This window comes from Odocoileus virginianus, unplaced genomic scaffold (genome assembly GCF_023699985.2).
Source record: "Odocoileus virginianus isolate 20LAN1187 ecotype Illinois unplaced genomic scaffold, Ovbor_1.2 Unplaced_Scaffold_4, whole genome shotgun sequence".
Classification (NCBI taxonomy): Eukaryota; Metazoa; Chordata; class Mammalia; order Artiodactyla; family Cervidae; genus Odocoileus; species Odocoileus virginianus.
Genome location: NW_027224266.1, coordinates 2,586,462 through 2,599,445, shown reverse-complemented (window position 1 = coordinate 2,599,445; position 12,984 = coordinate 2,586,462). Strand labels below are relative to the sequence as shown.

Here is a 12,984-nt window from a genome sequence, read left to right as displayed (position 1 = left end):
TGAAGCGGCCCATTCCCTCTTTGAGGGGTTCTAGATAAAACAGCGCTCCTTAATGCTGACCTGGAATCTCTCTCCTATCTATTGGTCTGGTGTGGTGGCACAAGGTGTTCTAGATGAATACCCTCTGACCTCCCCAAATTTACTCAATGATTTTGCCACCCTAACTTTCTTTCAAAAACATGAAGATACTTATGAGGTTATCCCTCAAGTACTCTCTTCTCAAGTTCTTTCAACTCTTTCTCTTCAGTCATGAATTCGAGGCCAACAATTTCCAAAACACGGGAAAAAGGGAGGTTAGGAACTCTGAATTAAACACATTTAGATAGATTTTTCTTGAAGAACTTCTTGGGAATTTCTACGCTGCTAAGTACTGTGATTCTCCAAAAGAAAGGGAAGGGAAGGACGATTCATCTCCATTACTACTTCATGGGACACACACTTTGGAATATGCTGTCCTAGGCCATTTAAAAATCCTGATTTTTTTCCTCTGGAAACAATTCAACTTGTTGATATCACCACAATTAGACACAACACTCATGAGGGGGCTAAGCTGACCAGTGTGAGGAGAGAGAATACCCACTCATTGGATCTGGAGGAGATCCATCTAGAAGACATGGACATATGGGAACCCATCTCACTACACTGTGATTCCCATCTCAATAGCATCACCATATTTCCAATGCTGAGTGTCCAAAAGATGCTTAATAATTATTGAATGGATATCTTAACAGAGGATGGATGACTTCAATGCAAAACACAGAACCCCTAGGAAAAAAACAAAAATCTCTCTCTCGCTCAGCATAAAGGTGAACATCAACATTTCCTAAGTTTCTATGATTTTGACTTTTATATCAGAAAATCATCTCATGGACACAATAAACAAATTCACTGATCAATAAATTCAAACTCCAACCTGACTATGTCCAAATGTCCAGGTATATAACCACAATAACAGATCAGTTTAACTGCTAATGATAAGCAACATCAAAAAATTCTAGGACCCTCTTTAGTTTGAAGCAAGCTTAGCGAATATTTAGTCTGTCTTTAACTTTATGGAAATAGATATAAAATTCTAATCTTAACAATATAAAAAATTGATTACAAATATTTGAACACTGATTAAAACTCTCTGAACACTGATGAAAACTGCCGACAAAGGTGTGTCTAGTCAAAACATGGTTTTTCCAGTAGTCATGTATGGATGTGAGAGTTGGACCATAAAGAAATCTGAGTGCAGAAGAATTGATGCTCTTGAACTGTAGTGTTGGTGAAGGACTCTTGAGAGTCTTTTGAACTGCAAGGAGATCAAACCAGTCAATCCTAAAGGAAATCAGTCTGAATATTCATTGGAAGGACTGATGCTGAAGCTGAAGCTCAATACTTTGGCCACCTGATGTGAAGAATTGACTCATTGGAAAAGACCCTGATGCTGGAAAAGATTGAAGGCAGGAGGAGAAGGGGATGACAGAGGACAAGATGGTTGGATGGCATCACTGACTCGATGGACATGAGTTTGAGCAAGCTCTGGGAGTTGGTGATGGACAGGGAAGTGGGGTCACAAAGAGTTGGACACGACCGAGTGACTGAACTAAACTGATGAAAACTATACAGCTGAAACCCGGGATGACATGAATGGGTTTTGTCCATACAAACTGGTCAATTTTATGTATGCTAATGACAGTGCTTCCCTATGGGAGGCTTTATCGATGCCTGATCCTGTCCCTGAGCACTCTCTATTTTTAAGCACACCAATCTGACAGCTTCTAACTGCCAGCACCTGAAACTAGTTGCCTGAGGGCTTTCTCTGGCCACCAGAGTCCTCTAGGCATATGCAAGGCAATGCCAGTGAGTTAAAACACCCAGTGGCAGCCTTCAATCAGTTGTGGAAAGTGAGTTGGAAAACAAATACCCCAGCTCCCTTGCCCCTGAGATGAAATTGTGCTGAAGCTTATTCTACAGTTTTCCAGCAGAAATGAATTCAAGTTGCCCACAGTAATAATTGGCTTAAAAAAAAGTGAAGGAGAATTTCCCTGGTGGTCCAGTGGTTAAGAATCCACCTGCCAATGCAGGGGACATGGGTTTGATCCCTGATCCAGGAAGATCCCACATGCCTCAGAGCAACTAAGCCCATGTGCCACAACTACTGAAGCCTGTGCGCCTAGAGCCTGTACTCCACAACAAGAGAAGCCACCACAATGAGAAGCCTGTGCACCACAACTAGAGAGTATCTCCTGGTGTCTGCCACTAGAGAAAGCCCTCCTGAAGCAACGGGGAGCCAGAGTAGCCAAAAATAAATAATTTTTTAAGTGGAGGAGAAGGCAGATAAGGAGAGCCAGAATGAGATGTGGTTATGAATGAATGCATGGTCAGAGCAATGCAACTTTGCTAGTTTGGAAGATGGAGGAAGAGCGCCATGAGCCAAGGAATGTGGGCCACCTCCAGAAGCTAGAAAAGGCAAGGAAACACACTCCTCCCTATAGCTTCCAGAAAGAAATGCTGCCCTAACAACATCTTGTGTTTAGCACAGAGAGACCCAGGTTGGAGTTCTGACCTACAGAACTGTAAGCTAATAAATTTACATTGTTTTAAGCCACTTCATTTGTGGTAACTCATTATGACCATCATAGAAAATTCATCTGACCCACTTAGTTGGTTTCCTTCCTTCCCTGTCCCACTTCCTCACTACCCTGGTGGTATTTCCTGGTGTCACCTCTGAGAAGAACTACTTGCACTTGAATCCTTGTTACAGAATCTGCTTCTGGGAAAGCCCAAATAACAACATTGCCACTGTATTTCTCTTATTTATATATGTACGTGATCCTATATCTTTTTAACCTGCAGAATCCTATTCAAGTTGTCACTGATCTAAACCAAAATATAAGTGACTACTAAAACCAAGACTACAGTTTTCATGCATTAAAGCATCAGAGCAAGCAAAGGCACATAATAAAAGTGGTGATATAACTGACAATGATTATTAGAATTCCCACTATGTCTGGAAATTCTGAATTACATGAGTCTACAGTCAGTTGGTATTGACGGCCTATAAAGTGAAATCCCTAACTCCATACACTGTCCATTTCTGACCTGTTGTATAGCTACCTAGATTATGCTTCTGAAGACAAACTTCACTATCTCTACTTGCTCAAAAACATCAGTATCTTCTATTGCCTAATGTCCAGACTCCTTACTGGAATTCAGAACACTCCAATATCAAACATCAACCTCCTTTTCCAGACTTCTTTTCTACTATTTCCCTTCAAACAACACTTGGACTCGCCAAACTAGACTCTTTGCTATTCTAAAAGCAATTTTCTTCCCTTTTTTCACATCATTTCTTCCATTTGGAATGGGTTTAAATCCATCACCAGAAACTCAAATCCCAACAGTCCTTTAAGGTTCACATATTTCCAGTATGCATCAATACATAAGTAAACAAATGCATAACAAATGAAAGCTCCCAGTGTACAGGTTAGCTTTCTTATCCAATCATACAACCTGGTAACAAGCATCAGGAAACAACTAACATGATGAGAATGGGGACTAATCCATGCTGGGTTCCATGCCTTCTTTTGTTTGGTTTTGCTTTTTTTTTTTACTTTACATTCTGTGCTCTGCCAAACATCATGTTCTTCCTTCCCTGTCAGTAACTGGTTTCTCTTATTAGTTTACTTACCGAGGATATTCTGTTCCCCAAAAGAAAGGCTTCTGGAGTTCTCCTGCTGGAAATCCTAGGAGAAAGACAAACAAACATGACTGTAAGGGATCTAGAGATTGATTTGATGATAAGTACCTGACTGTAGCTTTAGCCTTGGAGTTTCAAAGGCCCATCAGAAAGGTACTCCTCATGGAGCTGGGAGCCCTCAAATAGATCCAACTGCCTCTAAGATATTTATTCAACTGAGTCTGAAATCAGTGCATTCCATCAGTTTCAAGGAAACCATTTTGTGTGGATACACTACGGGCAGTAGTGCAGGCTGCTGTGAGAGGGGTTCCTTCAGACACAGCGCATGAAAGAGGCTTCCAGCTGTCCTGCAGCTTCCCCTGACACAGAAAGAGTTGGCTTCATGGGTGCACAACCAGTGCAGTCACACAGGGCCCCGTGCAAAAGAACCTCACATTGGATTTAACGCTCTGTTGTCACTGTCTGAAGGGCTTAACAATTTTATGTCTGAATGTGATTTTGGAAGTGGAGGCCAAGGGGACAATAAAGCACGTTTGTGAGTAAAGGAGCCAAGCACGACATTTCTGTCCACAGCTTCTATTGTGCTCTATTTGCACACAGCATACAAAATGCTCCCTGGAAGCACAGAACTCTGGTAGACCCACAACACGTGTGAGTTCAGCAACACTCAAAGCGAGCACAAGTATGCTACATCTAGGACTGAATAGGTGGGGGTTCTGACAGCCACAGGAGGGCTCTTTCAACTGGAACCAGACTTTGCTTTGACCACCAAAAGGCAGCAGTGGCATTCTAAGAATGTGAATAAGAATAAGATAAGAATTCTATCTTACTCCTGTTACTTCACTGCCTTAGGCAACCACACACACCAAAATGATGACATAAAAGGAAAGGGAAAGATAGGACTACCCCTGGTCTTTTTCCCTTTCAGCCCTTCCTTATTCATCAGTATACCAAAGGTAGAGATTGTTGATAGAATGCACATGTAATAAGAAATGAAATAAAACCTGCTGAATTAGTTTTATGCAGTGTTTCCACTATCCTGACAAGAAGAAAATACATACTCATGTATAAGCTAGAAAATACAAACTATAATTTTGGTGATTCCATAGCTCAAGTAAAAGTTCTTGTATCTGTATTTTTTTTGGCATTATACAATATAAAGATGAACGGTAAAATAATGCTGATGATTTAAATTTTTAATTTTCCTTACAACTCACAGTACTAAATAGCAGATAAAAAATACTGTCACCAGTCTACAAAATGAGAGACCATGGAAGGTAGGCCCAAGCTTTCTATTGCAGCCCCTTGCCAGCACTTTTTCCTGCTTTCTGAAAAGGAGGTCCCTGTTTCTTCATTTGGTACCAAGCCCCACAAATGATGTAGCTGGCCCGGGGTGCAGACGAGTGGGAGAAATGCCTTGCTTTGCTTTGCCACTGCAACTCACCATTAAATTTTGTACCCTGGAGTGGATCCTAGGAGCTGCACTTACAAGTCATTACAACTGGGAATTGCAATGAATAGTAACAAAAAAAATTTAGAAAAAGATACTTTCTGCAACATCCCTGCCTGTCACAGGGCTACTGCTCAAGGCTCCTAGAGATTGAAAGCTCTTTCATGAGTTCAAAGGCTTTCTCTCCCTTCTTTTCCTCTCAACAACCTATCTCCCCTCCAAGATAGGATATTATGAGTCACGAGGGCAGGAAAGCAGGTTCTTTATTTAGAAATGAAATATTAACTTGTGCAATTCATATATATATTATTGATATTTTCTTAATAATATCATAGTTTGCAATATCAAGGTACAAAAACCTTATTGTACAACAGAGATGGATCCAGCCCAGAGTCCTCTCTCTTCCTGCTGCTTTCACATAATGGAAACTGCATCTGACTCTAGAGGGGTGATGTCAAATTAATCTTCATAATTTCCACATTTTCTTAAATATCCTTGGCATCTTTACATCAAAATTCCATCCTCTTTTTGGTGATTACTTTTAGTAAGTCATTCTGACTTGGATATATATATATGCAAATATATACCACATATATATGCAAATCACAGTGTTTGTATGAAAATTCTGTCTCATATAATATATATCATCAAAAAGCAATGATCTTTGCTAATGAGAACAATGATCATAGACCAATGTGATTTAATTATTAAATCATTATGGCTTTCTTGCTTGGTAATGTGCCCAGCTGGCAGCATTTATGTCCACTGCCAACCCCTTTACAGGAAAGCATCTGACACCTGCCTGAGCCTCCTTTCTGCCACCGTCGCTGTTAGAGGCCCCAGACTCGCCAGCCACAGCCATCATGCTCCCCTGATCATCTGGATCTTCACAGCTTGTCAGGGCCAGGGAACCCAACACTGATCAACACAAGAATCTGATGCCCTTAGGACCGTTTAGCTGAAGTGAATGGATTAACAGTTTAAGCTGCATTTTTGGAGATGTCAACTGGCAAGAGTGACAGATCAAATTTCAACAAGGCCAAAAGTATCTTATCTCATAAAGTGAGTGAGTTCTATTGAGCAAAGGGAGAAGTGAAAAATAAATAAATGGAAATGGGATTCTTTTTCTTTTTCTCTCCCTTTTTAATAGGCTTTTCTTATCTTTTCTTGCATATTCATTTTAGCTCCTCTTCTTCCCATTTCAGCACTGCCTTGCCACCTATTTCACACTTTTCAAGATTCTTTTTCAATCTGTATATTTATGGGAGACATCCCTTACAAGGTAAATTCGTATGTGTGCATATGTATGTACACATACATACACATACATATATGAACATGAGAGGAGAAAGGGAGGGAGAGGGAGGAAAGAGAAATATAACTATTGGACTGGCAAAAATTAATCAATTTAATAACAGGTAATATTGGCTAGGGTGTAGGAAGCATGTTAGTGGGAGTATAAATTGTTGCAAGCATTTTGGAAAGCAAGTTAGTCATCTCTTAAACATTTAAATGCCAGTGGTTCCCCAATTTTGCCATGCATCAGAATCACCTGGAGGGCTTATTGAAATACAGATTACTGGGCCCCACCCTTAGAGTTTCTGAGTCAGTAGGTCCAGAGAGGTGGTTAGGAATTTGCACCTCTAACAAGTTCCCCTGTGAGGCTGATGCTTGGGCAACCACACTTCAAGAACCACTGCCCAATCACTGGCTCACATGCACTGCAGAGTCATGACTAAATACATTTATTGCTGCATTGCTGTAACAGAAAAGCGTGCAACAATCTAGATGTCCAACAGGAGGGGAATGACTTGATGATATAACTATTTTATGGACTGCTGTGCAGCAAAGGAAGAGTCAAGAGGTAGATCTCCATCTTCTAGCATGGGAAACACTCTAAGAAATGCTATTGGCATAAAGCAGGGCATAGATATAGACAAATAAATGCCATTTATATATTTAGAATAACCCTCTTATCAGTTTGTGTATATGTATGAAAATTCACAGAAAAAGTCTATAAAATACATATCAAAGTGGTCACAGGAGTCATTTATCTCTTAGAGATCATTGGGATCTGGGGTGGTGGGTGGTTAATGGGGCTTTGGACATAAATGTAATGTTTTAAATACTGATTAATCAAAGGTAATCATCTGTAATTAAAATAAACTCTTTTAGAAATAACCATGTGTGGGGCTTCCCTCGTGGCTCAGTGGTGAAGAATTCACCTGCCAACGCAAGAGACACAGGTTCAATTCCTAATCCGGGAAGATTCCACGGAGCAACGAGGCCTATGTGCCGCAACTATTGAGCCTATGCTGTAGACCCAGGAGCCACAACTACTGAAGCCCACGTGTCCTAGAGCCCGCGCTCCACAATAAGAGAGCCCATGCATCTCAACTAGAGAGTAGCCCCCACTCACCGCAACTAGAGAAAAGCCCACACAGCAAAGAAGACCTAACACAGCCAAAAATAAATAAATTTTTTAAAAGAGAAATAAATGTATGTGTGTAAGATTATCCAAAAACAGTGTATAGTTTACTCAGCTTACATGGCAGCATTTTGCTCATACATTTGTAAATACCAGCAAATTTCTATTTCAAGTAAAAATACAGCTTGTAGTAAAATAATTTCAAACACTAAAATTTGGACCAAAAAAAAAAAAAATACTGGCACTTATATGGGCTTCCCAGGTGGTGCTAGTGGTAAAGAATCCTCCCGCCAATGCAGGAGATGCAAGAGACATGGGTTCGATCCCTGAGTTAGGAAGATCTCCTGGAGAAGGGAATGACAACCCATTCCAGTATTCTTGCCTGGAAAATTTCCATGAACAGAGGAGCCTGGAGGGCTACAGTCCATGGGGCCGCAAAGAGTCGGACATGGCTATACACAAACACATATGCTATAATAACCTCATTATTTGGTAGCAAAAAATTCTCTTTCTCAAATCTACAGGTAGGAAAATCATAAGGCCTGCTTCAGACTTTCTACTTGGTCAGCCTTCCATTTTCATTGCAGTTTCTCATAACTCTGTTGATGAATACTGACTAATCTAGTTGCAGTCTTAGCAAAATGGTAACAGTAAAAGGCATAGAGTACTTTTGTTTAGGACACAACTGCGAAAGAACTGATCACATTCACTGGGTCAGGTTCAACTAGTTGGCCTTTAAAGTCACAGTTATATCCTAACTCTAGCTTCACCTTTCCAGGAAAAGGCAAACACCTCAACGCCTCTGGGTTCCAGTATTCATTTTATTAGTATAAAATCATATTAATTAGTTTTTTTTATTATAGGTAAATATAGAGAAAAAATTAGCCCATTATCCTAAAGTTTAGACCCTAGAAAATAAACATATGTCCTCAGGCATAGCAAATTCAAACTATTGAGCTTTATGCAAAAACCCAAATGGACTTTTTGGCCAATCTATTATGCAGAGAGATCAAAATAAAAGTTAGTAATTTCTCTTTTTTCTCTCCCCCCAACCCAGAACTTCCCACTACTATGTTTAAAACTAGCTTCAGATGTTTACTCAAATGTCCCTTTCTCATTAAGGCTTTCCCTAGTGCTTTTTTTAAAGGAGCCAAGTATTATCCTATCCCCCTCAATTGGTTTATGTCTCATCATAATACCACCATCTATGGTATCTACATTGTACTTATTGTCTATAAAGTATTGTCTGTCTTTCCCCAATTGGTATGCAAACTCTGTAACAAAAGGACTTTTATTTACTTTTACCATTCTTTCACTGCAATATCTTCAGAGCTGGAACAATGCCTGGCATGTGGTAAGCACTCAATAAATATTTGTTGAGTAAACGGAATCTGCACTTTGTGAAACTCTAAAGGGTGATGGGGATTAAACATTACCTATAAGTGGGGGTTAGCCAAAGTCTAAAACATTACACAATATTATTAATACTATCGATGTGCTACTTCTTGAAGTTTCCACATTCAACACCAGAATGGGGATATGTTCCATTGTTCAAACTCTGGTTTTTGTTTACTTTCTAGATTAGGGACTCTGTTGGTTCTATTCCCTTACATTCATAGCCAAACTAGCGTAGTTTTGAGGTTTGCATATTTTTTTCCAATAAACTCTCAATCAGAAAGTAAATATTGACAAGATAAAAAGACCTGCCCAGCTCTGTGCCAATTCCATCACCCCTATGTCCTCTTAGCCCTCCTTACCACCAAAGAATAAAAGTAGGATATTTTCCCTTTTGTGGTGAGGGCATAGGCTACAATGAGAAAATCAGACAAAATACTGATATAGATCAGAGTCCTTTGGTCCTAGCAATATTGAACAAACTTAATCTCTTTTCCCTACATTCTTTGTATGTTTTCATGTAATTGCCACATTAATTTTAAGTTCCATATCTGACATCCGTAAGTGTACGGCTCAGAAAGGTTAACATGTGGCAAGTATTTTAAAAGCATTATCCTCCAAGGTTTGGTTATTTTTAGGTGTGAAGTTTTTTTAATATATGAACATTTACAAATGGTGACTATTTTAAAAATAACTATAGTCAAACTGGCACATCATTTCCTATTGTTTCCATGTTTGGTCAGATTTAACAAGATGGGAGGCCTCCAATTTTCAGTATGCATGCGAATGACTCTTTGTGACCCCATGGACTATAGCCCACTAGGCTTCTCTGTCCATGGGATTTCCCAGGCAAGAATACTGAGGTGGGTTGCCATTTCCTCCTCCAGGGGATCTTCCTGATCCAGAGATCAAACCCATGTCTCTGGCACCTCCTGCATTGGCAGGCAGATTCTTTACCACAGTGCAACTGGGAAATCCACACACACACAAAAGAATAAATCCATTCAACTTTCAGGAACATAGATAAAACTAGGGATCATCAAACGAAGTGAAGAAAGCCAAAACCTACAAATGTCCTCAAAGAAACAACAACCCAGGGAAAGGGAAAAGGATACAACTAGAAAAAAATTCCATTTTGTAAAATCTAAAGAGGAAGGTGAATTGATACCAAAGCTCTCTAAAGTGTATGTTTAATTGAAATATTCTTTAAACTCAGTGGAGAAATACTGGATACATGGGAGTAGATACATACGTGTGTTGTGGAAAGGGATTACCTATACACACGTGTGGGCTAATGGGTAAAAGATCTGTAAGATCAGTGAGGGGTCAGAGTTTTCAACAGGTCCCCAGTTATTTTGATGCATCCTCATTGCGACCCCCTGGATTCTCAACCCCAACTGGACATTAGAATCCCTTGGGGAGGCTTTATAAAATAAACCCATGTCCCTGCCCCAGACACATCAGGTCACGATATCTGGGATGGAGCCCTGAACGTCAGTATGCTGATGCATACTGAGCTTATAAAAGCTCCCCGGGTAATTCTAATATGCAAACAAGTACAGAAATCTCAGTTTAGGAAAAATAAGGAGCTGCTTATATTTAACTTAACTGATGTATATAAGTCAGCCCTCTTGTCTCATTCTCCTCTCTTTACTGCTCCTCAACACAGTGCTTATAACATATGATTACATATTTGTATTATAATTTCACAGACTATTCTTTTAAAACTGAAACTTTACATGGCTTATAAATTATGATTTTACAAAAGGACAAAAATAGTTTTAATTGCAACTGCTTTGGAAAATCCAGGCTGAATTCTCAGTCTAAGAGAGAATGACTGTTACATCTTATTCAGGATTAGTTCTCATAATCAGATAAGCCAGATACCATTCTTCTAGAAGCTAGGGGGCCATCAGTAGGAACATGGAAATTGCTGCAATTACAAAGCACTTTTGGTTATATTTTTTGCTGTAAAGGGATTTCATTGTCATCACTGCTAAGATTAATAGTGGATTTTTTTTTCAATTTGGCATCTTGCAGTAGTTTGGTGAATGCCAACCATCCCCTTTCCAGAAAATATCAAGTTCTAACAGCTGTGACTCACGTCAAGGGATTCAGCAAGATGCCTTGGCCATCTGCTGGCTTCCCACAGGTAACCTCCTGCCACCATATCCATCAGCCTAGAACTGACAAGCAGAAAGTAGCTTCCAAAATCTGCCCCCCATCTTGAAGCCTTCTCTTCTGGCCTTTCTATTCTTTTTGTGCCATAATTACCTCCAGGCTGCAACAAACAGATCCACTTCTTATTTACCAGGGTGACCAACCGTCCCTGTTGGCCCAGGCCTGAAGGAGCTCCTAGGATGCGGAGCTTTCAGTGATAAAATTGGGACAGTCCCAGGCAAACCAGGACAAGTTAGCCTCCTTACATTTACCCACCCAAGTCTGACCTCGTTTGCATTTGCTCCATTTTTATAGCTCAGCAGTTCTCAAACTTCAGCATGTAGCAGAGGTTTGATAGTTAAAATCTTCTTAAAACATATATTGCTGGGCCCATTGCCAGAGTTTCTTATTTGGGAGATCAGGGATGGGGCCAGGTAACATCCATTTATTACAAGTGACGCTAATGCTGCTGATCCAGGGGCCACGCTTTGAGAACCACTGCTCGAATTCAAAATCTGGCAGAGAAAACACAAATTTCCTCCCACAATGCAGCTCAGTATCTTGGATTCTACTCATGCTCCACCAGGTCATTTCACACACACAACTGCTATCCTAGGTATTCAAAACTGACACTATGGGTAGTGATGTTCAGTCTAGGCCTGGGAGAACAGTAGATGCCTCAACAAATGCCTGTGTGGTGTCACTGAGCCATATCTGGGTGTAACTAACATTCTCCCCTTATCAATGAGACAAAACAAAACAAAACAAACAAACAAACAAACACTGAGTCTCTTTATTCATCTCCTCCAGCAGTATTTTCACAATGCCTAACTCAGTAAAAGAAAACCTTCTCATCTATTGTTAGTGAAAATATAAATTGGTACCACTCTTCTCAAGAGAAGTAGGATAACAGTATTTTAAAACTTCATAAATTGAGCATACCGTTTGACTGTAATTTCTCCATATCTGGGAATTTACCCTAAAGAATACACTCATATTTGACAAAGACTTAGTCACAAAATGCATCTCAGTAGTTTTTGTTGCTGCTGTTGTTGTTTGCAATAGAACAGCCTAAATGTCTATCAGTAGAAAATTAGAGAAATCAAGGCGCTTTTATTTGGTGGAATATTAGGCATGGTGACTTAGAAGAATTCGTAATAAATTTTAAAAAATATTTGTTACAAATTTCAGTGGGGGAAAAAACAGTATAATTGGATGAGCTCATGTTTAATTGCAATTTTTAAATATGGTAGATAAACATTGAGATTCAACAAAAGTATTAAATGTAGCTATTTTAAATTATGATTCACTTTAAAAAGATTTTTAGTTTATCTAAATTTTTCAAGCTTTGGCACAATAAAGATAAAATACTTTTGTAATAAAGGTTCAAAACAACTAATTTTTCTTAAGGGAGGACAAGTGAGATTGTGACCATCATGACAGATGAGAGATTTTTGACTCCTGGCCTCTCACCATGGCTCTTTTCCAGCTTTCTGATGCTTTTCACACCCTGACTCACATCCATGTCACTCCTAGAGCATGTTCCACTCACAGCCTGCCTCTTGAGTCAGAAAGTGAGTCACTCAGTTGTGTCCGACTCTTTGTGACCCCATGGACTATACAGTTCATGGAATTCTCCAGGCAAGAATACTGGAGTTGGGTAGCCTTTCCCTTCTCCAGGGGATCTTCCCAACCCAGGGATCGAACCCAGGTCTCCTGCATTGCTGGTGGATTCTTTACCAGCTGAGCCACCAGGGAAGCCCTACTGACCTTTAAAACTGTTCTGTGCTTTCTGCTAGTGGCCCTGCAGCAAAGCTGCCAGTCTTCTGTCTGGAAAAAGCATGTGTCCTGCCCCATGCATGCACG

The 12,984-nt window shown here is 39.9% G+C and overlaps 1 protein-coding gene across 1 annotated transcript in view; it reads right to left on the bottom strand.

Moving 5' to 3' along the window:
- The window catches only part of PHEX (phosphate regulating endopeptidase X-linked), a 196,691-nt gene that overhangs the window by 22,948 nt on the left and 160,759 nt on the right, over positions 1-12,984 (bottom strand). The window contains exon 17 of the mRNA XM_070462380.1: positions 3,677-3,810. Within this exon, the coding sequence (XP_070318481.1) occupies positions 3,677-3,810 (134 nt within the window). The remainder of the gene's footprint in view (positions 1-3,676; positions 3,811-12,984) is intronic.